This window comes from Apostichopus japonicus, chromosome 2, assembly GCF_037975245.1.
Source record: "Apostichopus japonicus isolate 1M-3 chromosome 2, ASM3797524v1, whole genome shotgun sequence".
Taxonomy (NCBI): domain Eukaryota; kingdom Metazoa; phylum Echinodermata; class Holothuroidea; order Aspidochirotida; family Stichopodidae; genus Apostichopus; species Apostichopus japonicus.
Window position 1 is genome coordinate 13,576,704 of NC_092562.1, and position 16,995 is coordinate 13,593,698.

At 39.7% G+C, this 16,995-nt stretch overlaps 1 protein-coding gene across 2 annotated transcripts; it reads right to left on the reverse strand.

Annotated features, from left to right (window-relative positions):
• Positions 1–1,756: 1,756 nt before the first annotated feature.
• On the reverse strand, positions 1,757–16,726 carry LOC139978749 (uncharacterized). 2 transcript variants are annotated; one of them, XM_071989218.1, is made up of 2 exons: positions 16,480–16,726; positions 1,757–5,404 (listed from the first exon to the last, which is right to left on the reverse strand). In XM_071989218.1, exons 1-2 carry the CDS (start codon positions 16,709–16,711, stop codon positions 3,579–3,581), a joined length of 2,058 nt encoding a protein of 685 aa, XP_071845319.1. In that variant the 5' UTR covers positions 16,712–16,726; the 3' UTR covers positions 1,757–3,578. The 2 variants fall into 2 exon arrangements, with proteins under 2 accessions (XP_071845319.1, XP_071845329.1); XM_071989228.1 differs by lacking the exon at positions 16,480–16,726 and adding an exon at positions 10,374–10,808 and having other exon boundaries at positions 1,758–5,404.
• Between the last annotated feature and the right edge of the window lie 269 nt (positions 16,727–16,995).

A 16,995-nucleotide genomic window follows, 5' to 3' on the forward strand; every position in this document is an offset into this window, starting at 1 on the left:
CAGGTCAAATTGCGCAATAAACAGATGCTGAGTTGTGTGTGTTCTGGAAAGTCCGTAAACACTACAACACAGTTAGGATAGCAACGTTGCTTGTTGCTAACAATCTTTTGAGTAGAACTCGTCTATCCCTGGTCGGTACATGAACCGTTCAAATAAACGTTTACTGGACCTGAGAATGAGCAGTTTTTGAAGAGGTTCCGAGCTCCATTGTTCGACAGGTGTTTTTGTAGTAACCGCAGTGTTATTGCGAGTCTGAAAGATCGTTAGGCCTAGTCCCTGGTCAGTAATGTCATTACTGCTAGTAGTATAGTCAGTATTGCGAAGTTCGCCATACTGCGAAGTTCGGGCACCCTAAGAAATACACGATTTTCACCATGAAAACCTACAGGAAGAGCCAAATTTCACCAAAAAGTACGAAGCTACAGTTATTTTCTCTCCAAAATGACCCGTGTGCAAGAAATTACTTACATATTTGTCAATAAAATGACGAAGATCTATGAAGTCTGTTATAATTACTGAAAGAGCAACAGCGCCACCGATTTTTACCAGCGCCACACTGTAGGTTGCGTGGCCGAAATTCGCAATACTCTAGCAAGAAATACCAGTTCCACAATCACGAAGAATCTTCTTGGAAAACAACGTGAAAACAGTTTGCAGGAAAGAAAGTTTGGCCGTGTATCGTACTATAACAAAATTCTCCCACCATATGAAGTATATTTTCAAATGATTTATACCAGAAGATTTAGTTTTGGGGTGTTTTAAGTCTTAAGTGGGCGAACTTCGAAGTCACCATCCTAGTAGTGCTAACGTTATTGTTAGGCTTAGCAACAAGGTTTCTACTGTTACTAGTGTCAACATTGGACGCTTTACGCTTCGGTTCTTCGTTGAAGCACCTCGATAAGGGTGCTGACATTGACTCTAGCCCAAAATTAAGCTCAAAATGAATCCCTAAGTCATTCATGTTACTCGAAGTATTTAGCTGGATGATTTAAGAAGTACGTACAGTGTGTATTGAGACTCTGTGTGTGTGAAAACATATACAGTACTACTGCTGTAACTGATTGAAAGTAGGCTATATATACTGTACAGTGTTCTTTGCAATTTGGAAAATTTCTTTGCCCATAAACATATTTGCATATACTCATGGCATGTCTTCATTTCTTTTAATTATGACGTCATGATTGCCACGGCAACAAACCAGTGTTTGTCTAACATTTCGATCCTGAAGCAATTCTCCTCTCTATACACTCGACCAGTCTCGAATCGCATTCGAGACTGGTCCAGTATACAGAAAGTTTGTTTAGGCATTTATGAATGCAAAGTAACTTATGTTATAAATCATAAGCGTATGATTGCGACGTAGGAGGGGGGGGGGGAAGAGTCTGAGCGGACCAGGAGCCTATATGCCACTATCCCGAACCTCTTTTTTTAAACCTAGGAATGCAGTCCACGACGTTATTCGATCGTTCAGCTAGCGAACGGACAGCCAGACAATCAATTCATTATTGCTCGAATCTTTTTTTTTTTTCTCTTTCTTTTTTTAAGGATATTTAGTAGAAATTCCCTATAATTCGATAAAGTTTTGAAATTATACTGGACATGAAACAGACGAACTACCAAGATATATTCCATGCCAATGAGAAAATTTGACATTATTTAAGAAACTCGTCGAACTTTGGGGATAAGAAGTCGAAATTGCGAGGAAAAATATATAAAAAAAATAAAACAAATTTCGTCATAGAAAAAAAAAGTCATAAATCTTGAGATAAATTACTCGTAACATTCTGATAAATCGACATTTTTATTTTAAAAATATATATGTAAATTAAAAGAAGTAAAATCAAGGAAAAAGAGAAGATAGTACCTTGGGGGATGGGGAGGGGGGGTGAGATGTTAAGCTTAATTCCGGTGTACGAAAGTCTATGTTTTGAGAATGTCGTCGTAACATGACAGAATAAGGACAGATTTAAAGTTAACGAGACGACATAGCTGAATACAGACACTTCCCCTTGAAGTGCTCAATGCAGTTCCAAACTTAATATCGGAAAATTGTGTTATTTTGAAATTTGAGACTATAGTATTCTCATTTTATGAAATAAAAAAAACTTCACTAGTAAACAGATTTTAGTACCAAGATTTCCAAAAGCGTTACAAATCAGGATTTTTCAAGGATTTTCTAGTGACAAATATTTCTGAAACTTATATTGAAAAGAAAAATATTCCAAACTGCTAGTTGGAAATCGCCATCTTAATATTTTGCTCCTAACTCGATATGTGATTGATTGAATGTAACCTATTTTGACTGGGTAAACCCTCAACTATACTGAAAGAAGTTGGATCACAGTGGGGGATATGTGATGGCATCTGGGGATATGTTCTCCCGCTAGCTTTACTCAGGATATTATTTCCACCCACGCCTCCCTTAAAAAAAAAATTGATTTATAATTGTAACCTGACATATCATTAACTGGTAGGTCGCGTGGTCAAACTGATTGATAGTACAAGTTCAGTTTGTTCATACCGTTTTAATTTTGAATAAATTTGACATCATTTGAATCTAAATATCATTTGCATATTTATAATATGTGTGTATGTATGTATATGGGTGTGTGTGTGTATGTATGTATTTTTAGATCCTCCTGCGAGCAGAAACTCGCAAAGAAGCCATCATTTGGCTTATCATAACCGCAAGCTGACCAATGTCAGTCTCTTAGATTCATATTAGACGTCCACGATTATGAATTGTAAATTGTCAACAACTCTGTAACTGGACGAAATATACATTAATCTTGGAGTGACTCGAACTCGGGACCTTATGATTGAAAGGCACCGGCGTTAACCACTGAGCTAACACTCCTACAGTGGTGCGCGCATGGGGCGTGGTGGAATGAGGGGAAATCCGACCCCCCCCCCCGCATCCCGGACTGATTTAGATATAGGGGCCGAAATCATATAGAAAGACCTTGCAGAGGCGAATCAAGTATTTTATAAGTATGGGTGCTGCCCTGGAATCATTGAAGCCGTGTACCCCAGAGAGAAGTAAATAATTTATAGACGCCAAGTGATCCATACTGGTGCATAGTTAGACCACAACTTCTGAGCTATATTAGAAGCTGGAACGCAAGGTTATGCTTATAAATACTTCATGTGAGCATCAAAGGGAGAGGCAATGTAACCTGTATATAAGTAATAGATCCTCGACTGAACCATTTTCCTCGGACTGAATCATTGCCGCACGCCCGACTGGCGAGGAGAGTTTGGGATCACCCCCCCCCCCCATCCCTCTACCCTTTATTTCATTTTAAACTTCATACAAACACTCCACTTAATAAAATTTAAAATGTATTTAAAATGTAAAAAATATATTCGATTTATATTATAACAAAATATTTAAAATGAATGCTAGTTTATGTATTTATGTACATCACCCCACCCCACATCCCCTCCCAACCCAATCATCCTTTCCATCCAAGAAAATTGCTCAAAAACTACAACAAGCAAAAGCAACATTGCTCATACAGAACGCAATTATGTTCAACACATTGCAATATGGCTGACAAAAATTGCGAAGTACTATACTACTGATTGGATAAGCAAGTGTCGTGAAGAAACTTGTTTAATAGTGACATTATTTGCGCTCTTGTTATGGACATGACTTGAGTTTGATTGAGTCCTAAGGGCAAAGATGTTAATACTCCTGCTTTCAATATGACAGAGATACTGCGATGGGAGTAATGTACAGCTATGGGCAACTGTGAGGGATCTGGCCGTCTCATCTGGAATTCTTTGGATGTACTATTGCAACTGAATGGCACCTGAAATACGGTTTCGACTTGCTCTACTAAACTAAAAATGTCTACTAATCCATCTGACAAAAACTGAGCAAAGCATAACATATCTGACACGTGAGGTTTACCTACAGCTATAAAAGTTGGATTGGACTGCCACTCGACTTCACCCATCAATCTCGCCACACGAGTATAATCGTTGCTGGTGCCATATACTAACGCTGGAACAATGCCTTCATAGATGGTAAATGAATCCTTGAAAGGTGGCGAGCAAGCTGGAAACTGAAATGGTAGCACGTCAAAGTCGGACATCCAACCCCCGCCCACAGTAGCCATGGCGACGTATCTCAAAAAGCAAGACATTTCGTATTCTTTTCTATTTATTGTTGGTAACTGTTCAAATTTCGCTCGAAGACTCAGGTAATCTGGGTGTGTCTTCGCGTCCTCTTCGCTAAGTATACGAGGATTCCAACCGGCCAATGTCCACGATTCTGTCCATATTTGTAAGATTGCCGCCTGTATAATACGCTCTTCTTCAGCGATCGCATTAATCTTTTGGAAGTAAGTATAAATGACACAATTCGTATTATTAGAGGAGGTAATATCGTCGCTGTGGTAGCCTTTGCGGTCTGCGCTCATCTTGTGTGTAATATCGTCCCTTTGGCGTCTTGTAGTACATTCTTGATAGCGCGATGCGAGCGTATCCGGCGTTAAGTCTAACTCTGGGTTTTGCAGCTCCGAACTATCGTGAAGATTCATCGAGTAACCTAAAACACAAAAATCGATCGCGTAAAGATTGGTCAACTTTGCCCAACTAGCTGAGTTGTAGTGTTTAGAACAATCGAGCTGAATCATTTCAGATTGCAAAGAAGATGTGTCCATATTTATTCTGCTGCCGAGGTCAAGGATACTCTGGTTCCAAGTTTCAAAGACTAAGAGTTGATCCATATCAAATTTTCCCGAGGAACGGAAAAGCATACCGACTTGTGTTTGAAGATGTTCGTTACTTTCAATGTGAACATCTCCGCCGGGAAAAAGAGATCTTTCCATGAAAGCTTCAAATGACGACGAGGTGACGTCATCAAAGAAAAAGCCCGCCAAATTATTATCAGTTTTATGGTCAATCCACTCTTGAGATAAAACTTTCCAAACGGAGTGCAGTCGTGAACACGGATGACGGACTACGGCGAATTTGTAAAAATCTTGAAAGGCAATCGCGTCAAATTCGTCGATTTTATGGTATCCTCCTAAGGGATGTCCCCCCGTCACTCGTCTTTGATCGTCAAAAAGATATGACGTTTCGATGACGTCGCCACCGGCGAGAGGGATATGAATAAACAACAGTTGGTGCTCTTCTGAGATTTGACTATATTTGGGTGCAATGGGGTATTGGAGGATAGATTTCGATGATCCTTTCTTGCAATATGGATGACCGGCTAGTTTATCAAATCCTGGACCGCAAACCCACGCGTTAGAATTGTCATTACGACATACTTGAGAGGGTGGATTATCTGCGTCACCTTTTTTAATGACCTCTAACGACCAGCCGTTTGGACAGTTTGCCATTAGCAAACCACCGGTACTCGTGGTTTCCACTTGATGATCGGCAACAGTATCTGTGCAATAAAAAACAAATCATAACATCAACCTCAAATTAATATGATAAATATTAGTTAAAAATAATAGTCACTGGTGTTTTTAAAAAATTTCAAAAAATAAGAGAGAAATCATTGTATATATATTTGCCTGCACGATCACAGAATATCATTGGAGGAATTGGAACAACTAGCGGTACAATGTACCGTAAAAAGGGGTAACTTTGGCAGGTTTTAGGCTTATTTGTCGAATAAATAAAGAGTATAATAATAAAAAAAACACGTTTCTTATGTTAAAAATGAACATTGGCATTCTTATGTATTTATATAGATCAAATTTGATGTAAATATGTGGTGTTCTTAAAACTTATGTGATAAGTAAACCCCAAAAAATGATTTTTACATTTGGGGCAACTTTGGCAGGTATATACAGTACTAAATCAATAGTATAAAAAAAATAAAAAAATATTCAATCAATTTTTTGCAAAAGTTTATTTTTTGGACATTGAGGGGGCTGGGATTCGAAGAAAAACTCTCAAAACCAAAAATAATACTTAGAGCGGCAATGGGAGCTTGCACAATATTTATGCAAATTAGCACATTATTTCCTAATTTCAATTGTTTACAAATTATTTCAAATAGTATCTATCATAATAATCATGTTGGCAAAATGTTCTACCCTTTATACCCCCAAACATCACACGAAATCACAATATTGAAACACTGTCGAAAATAGAGGGCAGTCGGTCAATTTAATAAAACCCCTTAACTGCCAATATTACCCCGGGTGCCAACGTTACCCCGTTTTACGGTAACACGCCGGATTATCTTGTAATATTAATATGGGGGTTGGGCGGGCGGATGGAGGAGGGGATCGGAATCTGAAGGCAAGTACTTTTGTGAACACTGTTTTTTTTTTTTTTTTTTTTTTGTAACCCGCTAAAAATTGGTTGATATTCATCACATCGCGTAAACGTAAACTAACTTATGTAATTACATTTACTATAAAATTGTATTTTATCTGGGAGGCATTTTCGGCCAAACTTTTCTTTTACGCTTCGCGCCAACACATAGTGGCGATACGCTTAGATAGTTTGCCGACAGGCTTCGCTCCCCCCTTGGCAATTTCCTCGCTATACGCGCCTAAGCGTATATGGACATGACGGTGTTACGATACGTGAGTATATATCACGGGTATAGCAAGCCATGTGGGACAAACACCGCATAATATATCAGCGTATTAATTGGAATTTATACGCGTATTAATTGGAATATATACGCGTATATTATTAGCCAATCATATGGCTTAAATATATCCGCATATTAATTCGAATATATACACGTATTAATTCGAATATAGACACGTATTGATTCGAATATATACACGTATTAAATAGAATACATATGGGGATTAAATCCAATTTATGCACGGATTAATTCGAATGTACACGAAAACACACTTCCGCTCTTGCTGTGTAAATATATCAACGATAAATATTTTGGCGGGCTTGCGAGATCGCTTCAAAAAGCGAAACTATACGCATGTACAACACATGTATATTCAATTAATACGCGTATATATTCGAATTAATACGCGGATATATTATGCGGTGTTTGTCCCACATGGCTTGCCATACACGGGCCTCTTGGAAGTGTATCTCTACTACACAAGATCAGGGCTTGGGATGTTAAGTATACAATACCGATTACGACGTACATTGTGTTTCTGCCATTATTTGGCATCTATAAACGTCTTTCAACAATCGTAATGTAGCGGTTGATTGATCAGGGATTCTGTTATGTAATTTGAGAGAAACGGTTATTCTAAAAGCGAATTCCATCCGCCGTCGGACTGTCTTTACTATATAGAACAGCATGATTGGTATTCTGGCGAAGAGATGCCTGATAGATAAACAAGTTGGATTATCAACCTGTTTTTCTTTTCCAAAGAGGAAATCTGCTAAAGTGCAAGCCAGGATAAAGTGCGTAGGTTTATTCATCTCAAAATTCCTATCGTTAAAGAACCTTCATTTCTAATTTTGGGCTCCCACAGTCTGTGTACTAGCTATACCCCCTCGCCTTCTACAATTTATTCGTCTACTTTGGGTGATAATTTAGGCACCCGGCATCCACCCCCCCCCCCTACTTCTTCTACGTCTCTCTTCCTCTCTCTCTCGCTTGCTACACGGCCGAATGTCCCCATATACATAACGTCTTTTTAATGTGGGTCTTACCTAACCACTAAGTTCACTATCACCTTATAACACCTATAGGAGAGTTAGCTCAGTGGTTTCCGCCGGTGCCTTTTTTTTTCATACCTTTATTTGCAAACCTTAAAAGAGCTACATTAGAACATATAACGAATTATGGTTGTCTTTATAAGTAAAGCATTACTGTCTTGGTTGTTGAGACTAAAGAAGTGTTTCGCGCAAAAATCTGTATGACTACGATCATCAAGGAAGATGCATTTGTTAAATCAGCAACCGCTAGTCGATCATTAATATCTTTAAAAACTTTTAGGAGTGTTAGCTCAGTGGTTACCGCCGGTGCCTTTCACTCATACGGTCCCCGGTTCGAGTCACTCCAAGATTAATGTATGTCATCCAGTTACAGAGTTGTTGACAATTGACAATTCATAATCATGGACGTTAAATATGAATGTAAGAGACTGACTTCGGTCAGATTGCGACTTTGATAAGCCAATGAGGCTTCTTCGCGAGTTCCTGATTGCAAGAGGATCTAAAATACATGCCATTAAGTTTTTAAAGACCATGGCGACTTTGGAGGAACAAGATCGCATCAAATACCTTTATCAATTTGTTTATCTCAATTGCTTGACAGTATTATGACGAAAATGTGTTCAACACCTCACATTATTTGGAAAATGTTATAAGTCGTACGTATCTTCCAAAAGACCAGCTGCTGTAGAATTTAATATTCCGTATATTATCCGAGGATTTTGTTCTTATAAGCCATTGAAAGCAATTAATTCTCGTTAAGCCACTGGTCAAGATGGATTCAGTGCCTTTGTTCTCAAATACTCTGTCGAATAGATCGTTGGTAGCTTGACTCATATAATTCTAAACAACACCTATTAGATGTCATGTATATTCCCTACGAAATGGGGAAAAAAAGCGAAAGTTAGGTCAATCTTCAAAAATAATTCCAAGCTTAACATCTCAAACTATAGACCCATATCCATTCTATACCGGTATTACCAGATTATCAGACTTGAGAAAATACAACTTTCACAAAGTACCTTGAAAACTTACTACGAATTGCCCAGTCTGGTTTTAGAGAGAATCATTCATGCGAAACTACCCTCATTAAGATTATTGATAAATGGATGGAAACTAACGACAATGGATACAGTATAGAGCCGTCTTTGTTCAACTTCGAAAAGTCTTTGATCTTGCTATAGGCCTAATCACAAATATCTTGTAACAAATGTGACATATGTATGGCTTTTCCGCGATAACACACTCAAATGGTTCGGAACATACCTTATACAGAAAGGGTGCAAAGTATACGTACATAGACAAAGTTTCTTCTTTTTTACCGAATATTCATAGTTTAATTCACCGTTTGAACTGGGATTATAGGACTTCGCATACAAAAGTTACGGTGCCAAATAGCCCCCACAGTGCGGAAAAACTAGGGTTTCCAACAGTGGCGGAGCTAGGGATATTGGTCAGGAGGGGCGAGAATGGTCTGTACAGGGCAATTTCGACATTATCTAAGCGGAGCGCCACCGCCGGTTGGCGCGTAGCGTATACAGAATTTTTCTGAGTAAAGATACTCCCTAGATCGCCAGAAATGACCCTTTCCGGGCCTTGCTAATTTGCAGATAAACGAAGAATAAATAGGTGTCATCGCGAAATTACACCAACAAAATGTGACAAATGTCAATATAGGTAGATGAGAGCGCAATAAAAAAGTCAATAATCGCGAATGAGTAAAAAGTGGTAAAGAGCTGAAAAGGGCGCCAGCAGTTCATTTGAGTCCGTCAGGGGGCATCGCCCCCCCCCACCCCCGACTGTATGGACGCTCCGCCACTGGTTTCCAAGTGTACTCTCATTGAAAATGTCCTAAAAAAAATTTTCATTTAAAATTGGCGTAAGGTTACCGTAATATATGGATTAAGGCATACACCACCTGAAAGCTAACCGTTTAAGCTTTCAAAATATGGATGGTCCAATATGATTGACTAAATACACATGAGAAGATACAGGTCAAAACACACACAAAATGGCTCTTGCGCTACACAGTTAAAGACCCTCACGGAGTGCCATGAGCGCTATGTTCCGTTATGCAATGGAAGTGGCCTCTGCAGGGTGCCACAACAGGGTTCAATTCTTGGGCCATTACTATTTCGCATCTTTCTTAGTTTAGTTTAGTTTAAAAATGTAAAAAAAAAGGATCAGGAGGGACACTTAAGTCCCCATCAAGGACTCTATAGAGAGAGAGAAAAAAACTGAAGACACAAACACTCAGACCCGATTACAATGCTTAACCTTGTCCAAAGCATTCTTAAACCCATTGACACCTCTTGCAAGTACAACTTTCTCTTAATGACACAGTGGCCCTAAGCCTACACCACTGTCTTGTATAGGCATGTACGCGGATGACACAACATTATATTTATTCGATACTAATATTCAGGAACTAAACATGAAGATACGGAGGAAGATGTTTCTAACATAAAAAGAGTGGTGTATAAACAAAACCAATGGTAATGAATTCAGTAATGAATGTTAACGAAACGATGTTAATATCTTCAAAGCTCAAATTTTCATAAAGCCCACAGTCGCATCATTTTTTTCTACTTCGTTTTCCTTCATCTTTAAATTCTGTTGCTTTTTCTTTCTTGCTTTAGTTTTTGGCTATTTGTTTACCTTAGTTTTACTTTTATGGGCATCGGGGGGAGATTAGCATTCTAGCTAACCGAGTTTTACCCTTCTGTCAAAAGTTAAATAAATATATAAATTACCTGCAACGACTGTTAGTTCACTGGCACTTATCATTCTTGTTATACTACTCAGTTTAGCGTGTTTTTCTTGGCGATTAATTTTCCCTCCATGCAAGAAGGAACCTTCGTGGTTAAGAGGCAATAATGTTGGTCGTTCCAAGATTGTTAGGTAGAGAACACCGCAGAGGAACAACAAACACAAAAACAAATCCTTGAGATCAATACTATGGTGATATAGTCTTGCCATCTCGGAATGTTCTAGTATTTAATTAACTTTTAACACGAAGTATAGGTCAGTTGACTTCTGAAAGTTTTGGAAAGGCAGTCCAACGAGGAGTTGTGAATCGTAACTAATTCTCAACGAATTCTCCAGTCCAGTGTGTGTTAGTCCCCTCTACATAAGGATTCCTTTCGGCATTATACTGGTCTGGTCTGCATCTGAAGTTTATGCACAGCAAACCACCTGTATACGCGCAATTTAACGACGCACCCCTTTGTTGACACGAAACACTCATTTATCCGTATTAAATGATGCATGGAAGTATCTTATCACAGTACTTGTATCGGCACATTCAAAAGAGCTATCTGTTTTGAGTAGGAGTTTTGCGATGGGACTTTTTGTAGATTAAGTCTCCATACGACCATACACAAAGAAAGCAAATCCGACCCTCTTCAAGGATTTATAGCGGTATACGTGTAGCCCACTGTACTACGATTATTGAATAAAACATTAGAAGGGTTAATCTGGGTTTTTTTCTTATTATTATTCCTTTTGCAATGGTTTATCATCATTTTATTTTAATGCTTCGACGTCGAAGAAGATCAAATATACGTTTACTGTTGGTGTAAACTAGTAAGGGGGAATTGCAAGTGGTTTGAAAACATCTGTTTATTCCCTAGCAACCTTGGCATGTGACGAAGTGAGTATGTACTAAGTCGATGGAAATATCGCCTATAAATAATAATGGTCTCATGCATGCGTGGTAACAGCATTCGATAAAACAGAGCCTTTTTCAGTGTATGTGTCAATACTGGAAACAGTGTGAATTCATGTTTACCAAAAATGAATCATCTAACGATGCTTGGTTGTCAAAACATTATATCAATATAAAATTGTAGATATTTTCTGGGGGCGGGAGTGGGGGGTTGGAGGTAGTCTAGAAGAATCTCGCGATCCACTTATGGTGCTGATCATTATAATCAAACACTTTAACTGGGACATTCTCAGTCCCCCCCCCCCCATCCCACCCAGTCCCCTTACATCGTGGATGGTGATACCTGGCAAGTGACACAAGGTAAGAAAAACTTAAGAAATGTACCACATTCAAAAACACTTATAGGAAACGCCTATATAGGTTAAACTTATGGATGGTAGATTCTGAATTCGGAGGATTGAGTGACGGAGTGGAGTCTCTGTGTGTCGGTTAGGTAGATGAGGAAAGTGCAGAAGTAGACTAGAGACAGGTAAGTATCGTCGATTTCAAGGATAGATCAAATATTTGTATAATATATAGGAAAGAAGAGCTGCCACGATTATACCATAGACCCATTCTACTATATGAATTACATGAATAAGTGGCAGAATTAAGCCAATCGAAATATAGGTAACCGCCAGATTGAGATGGTACTTCCAACTAACAGAGTAGAATATGTTGATGTATGTTATGATTATGATTATGTTTATGTTATGATGTATGTTATGATAGAGTAGAATATTTCTGTGCTTAAATAACAGAAGTGGTGACAGGGACGTAGCTAAGGCCTGATGATTGGATGGGGAGGTGGGGGGGGGGTAGTGGCTGAAAATCCAACTAGATGGGTTTTGAAGCCAGAAAATTCCGACTGCTGTCTTGTACCCCCCCCCCACCCTCGCGATACTCATCAACGATACGGTCAGTGTCAGTCGGACACCCAATCTTTCGCGACTGCACTTTTGTTCTCAACTATTTTCGATATATTTGTACCCACTGGCACTCATTTCACAAACTTATTAGCCCCCTCCCCCTCCCCCACACCACCCCAGCCAAATATTTTTGTGAAAATTCGTTCAATATGCTGATAACTTTTCGGGCACCTACTGAAAGAAAGATAATATGCAATGTGTTTTTCAGTGGTTAAACTTATATTAGTATTACTTTTAATATTGTAACGACTTTCCCAATAATTATAACCAATATGGAAGGGTAATAAGACGGAAAATGATTGTATGTTATTGGCATGCGATGTAAAAACCGATGCATGCCTATATGATATGCACATTATCATGTGGAACGCGCGAAAAATTTTGGTTATATTTTTCGGGCAAGTCGTTACAGCACCCCCCCCCCCCCCACCCATTCAAATTGGGCTCCTACGCATATATGACGGTAGTTCTATTAGGCATTCTTTTTTGGAGTATTCAAAATCATACGAAATTTTGTACGGTGAAGTATAAGAATCACGAGATACAATTTCTCAAAGTGGCAAGGAAAACGTGGTAAATATCACTGATTAAAGGTCAATTTTGACTGAAATATTTCAACTTTTAGGTCATGCACAATCACAGGAATAAATGAAGAGGCCTAGATAAACTAAAGTGCGACAGTCGGAAATTACGACTGTCGCACTCCAATATTCCAAATATCGTCCATGAGGCAATGCCTGTATACGAAATATCCTAAATCAGTGACGTAGGCAGTTTTTAAAATATGTTAGGGGGGCGGAAAACCGGTGGAGTTTGAGCTGTTGAGTCACCACAAGTAACTTAGTTTTGTAGATGTATGCTACGGTGGCCGAGGTGGTACCTTGAAAGTATCAACTATTTGATATCAAAATTTCGCCTTTTTTCTAAACTGTACGAATGTCAGTTTTTCATCGAAAATTTCCCCTTTCATGTCAAAAGTTTAGAGAAAAACAGCTAAAAAGTAGAGTCATGAGTTACATGAGTTTATCAGTTGCCTGATTGCCTGGTTCCGCGGTTGCTCACTCCTTACCAATTATCCAACTCATGGGCGCAGATCAGTCTTGGATAATGGTGGGGGACGCGTGTCTGTTCTCTGATACTATAAGCGGTGCGCGACCATAATATGTTGGCGCGTTGCGTACAATACATTTTTGGCAAATATACCTCACACATGGGCGGCGATCCTGGGGGGGGGGGATGGGGGGATATATCCCCCCCATGAAAATGGGTGGAGGGGATGTAATACACCATATCCCCCCACCAAATGCCAGGGTTAAGAATATTTTCATGCCTACATTTATGCATCATCGTGAATGTACGGCTCTTTTTTATCTTCATTTCTCGCCTACCATAAACGCAGTGCGATCTTTTCAAGTAAAGCGTCTTTATAAAGCAAGAATAGTTGACTGTAGGCTTCATTGGCCATATAACAACAAAATGTATAATTGCGCCCACGGTATTGATGTAGTACATATATGCACCCTCATAGTATTCATATCATCGAGGTAAATGAATCTGGAAGATTCATGTCAATTGGGCGCGCGTACCATGCATGGAGGGTCATGTGATGTGTTCCAGGCTGGTACCAAACTGATATTTCTCTGTAGCAGTTCGAAAATAGTGTTAGTGACTTCGTGAAAGATTTGCACCAAGACGGATCGAACATGGGAAGTAACGGCGTAAGAAGGTACTGGTACTTCAGGCCTACGAAATAGTGCTAATATGCTACCGGTAACGTTAGACATGCTGGCACAGAACAAGTACAGATCCTCTCTTTATTTCTATGGTACAGATACATTGGGCTTGCAGCGGGAAATGTCGATGTCTGAATTGTATTTCAAGGGTGAGCGTTTGGTGCTGTGGGGCAAAGTTTAGTTCAGTGCAGCCACGGAATTCTCCATGCAACGAGGTAAATGAATCTGGAGAAACTATCACACAGTAAATACGCGCGTACGCGCGTACCATGTATGGAGGGTCATGTGATGTGTTCCAGGGTGGTACTAATATACTACTCTCCCTATTACGCATGATGATTTCACCCAACTAGTACGTAAATGTGTTTGCGGGCTTAGGGCAGCAGACGACACCCGTTACCTAGCAATAACCGTGCCTGTAGCCTAACGTGATAGCTATATTCCCGTCGAGCAGCATTAGGCTCTGTTCCATGGAGAATTCCGTAGTTGCACTGAACTAAACATTTCCCCACATTTCCCATTTCTACATTCACTTATAGCGTGTAGTAATAACGTTAGGCCATATGAGACAAAGCTTACCCCTAGAGCTGTATTAATAAGTAAGATTATGTAGAAAGCCTGCCTTCATTCAAGAGAATAAGGTTGAACGTTAGCATATTAACACTATTTCGTAGGCCTGAAGTACCAGTACCTTCTTATGCCGTTAGTTCCCATGTCCGAACCGACCAATCTTTCACGAAGTCGCTAACACTGTTCTCGAACTGCTACAGAGAAATATCAGTATAGTACCACCCTGGAACACATCACATGACCCTCCATACATGGTACGCGCGCACCCAATTGACATGAATCCTCCAGATTCATTTACCTCGTTGTCTCCATGGAACAGAGCCTAATGCTGCTCAGCCGGAATATAGCTATCACGTTAGGCTACAGGCACGGTTATTGCTAGGTAACGGGTGTCGTCTGCTGCTCTAAGCACGCATACACATTTACGTACTAGTTGGGTGAAATCATCATGCGTAATGGGGAGAGTAAAATATTAGTACCGTCCTGGAACACATCACATGACCCTCCATGCATGGTACGCGCGTTCGCGCGTATTTACTGTGTGATAGTTTCTCCAGATTCATTTACAGGTACCTCGATGATTCATATAGGCCCTTTAGTAGGCCTACACACGTACATGTTCCCTCGAACAGCTGAGAATCTCATATTACCAGGGTAATGCTTAATACACGTTTCACCTGGATGCCCTAGCAATCGGTACCTAGGAATGTAACTATGTGTAATTGTGTATTGCATGTGTATAGGCCTATAATAGCCTGCATGAGGCCATTTTCTTCATCGAATAATATAAAAGAGATCTCGAACATTCTAACGTAGCGCCTGAAACAAGATTGAGTTGGGCAATTTTCCCAAAATAACACCCGAAATTAAACAAAAAGTATTTTGGATCCTGATTATGAGATATTTTGGATATGATATCCTTATTTTAAAGTTGGGTATATGCCGCTTGGAAACCTCGGTAAGTGCCGTTTCCGGCCATCTAGAGGGTTTGTAAATCCCAAAATTTTCTTGTACGCTTCGCGCAAACTCATGGTGGCGCTACGCTTAGATAGTCAACAAGGTCATATCCCCCCCCCCCCCACTCGGAAATACGGATCGCCGCCCATGACCTCACAGATCGACGGAAATAACACTTTCCAGACCCAATGATCCTCACAAACCTCCTTAAGTTTTAGATTTCATGGCTTAGAAATTTAGTTTGGGGAAATACATGGGCGTGTGCAGAAAAAAAAAAAAAAATAAGAGGACAACTAATCCAAGTAGACTTTTGTATACGATGGGTCTGGGGTCCTCTCCCAGAAAACAATTATAGACTGCCGCAAATGCGATTTCCGTCCTATATTAAACAACTGTGGATAAATATAATAATATGAGAACTAGTGATAAATTAAGTTACATCCACTTATATGAATGCTGCTCCTACATGCCCGTAAATATTCATCTTAGAAAGCTCATAGGTCTCACAGTACCATCACTACCATGAAACCTCAACTCAAACTAAAAGTTTAATACAATTTGAAATGCAGCGTTTAGTCAAGAAAAATTGGTGGGGACACGGTATATCATGTCCCCACCACTGAAAAAGTTGGTGGGGAAGCGTCCCGCTGTCCCCCACCATGATATGCGCCCCATGATGATCCAACTGAATGGGTTAGCATTATACCGTGAATTGCATCCCTTCTTGAAAAAGTGAGGGGACAGAAATATATACATATATCCCTAGTTTCCATAATGGAGGGGGGGGGGGTGACAGTGTCCCTCCCACCCCACACGTTCCAACGCTTAAGCAAGTTCCAACGCTTAAGCAAGTACCAACATCACATTCTTTATTATCGATAAGTCAACATTTCATTCACTTAGTTGATATACTTGAGCTAGCACCCTAACAACTCCCTGCTTTGACAAAGTTTAATTATTTTACCTCTAGAAAATACATCACCATCTCTTGTCATGTGTACTATGCCCTGAATTCTGTCACGATTTCCATGGTGATAACTCTTCCCAGGAGGTGATGAGGAAATTAGCAAGGTGTCTCGTTGCCTCAGTGGCGGTTTAATTGAATTCCAGACTGCAAAATAGATACCACCGCATAAGAACATACTCCTTAAAGCGAAAATAAGTAACGACCGGTTTCTTAGGGTAAAATTTTCCATCCCAAAAGTTTCGCAAACTGTGTGTCCGCGTTCCAAACGTCTATAGTATACATGCAGAGTATGCGTGGTCGTTGTTACAATATTTCCACAGACACGGCTGATGTATATTTACTCTCCACAGAATAAGAGAAAAAAACAAAGAAAAAGAGAAGCCTTATGCGGATAAAGTAACATTGGTGTCCATTCCGAACTTCTAAAGGTCTTGTATATTTTAAGCAGAAAACCAAATGGAGCATCTCCGGCGGGGTAAGTTTACTCCCAAACCTAAAAGCCCTGAGTCACTT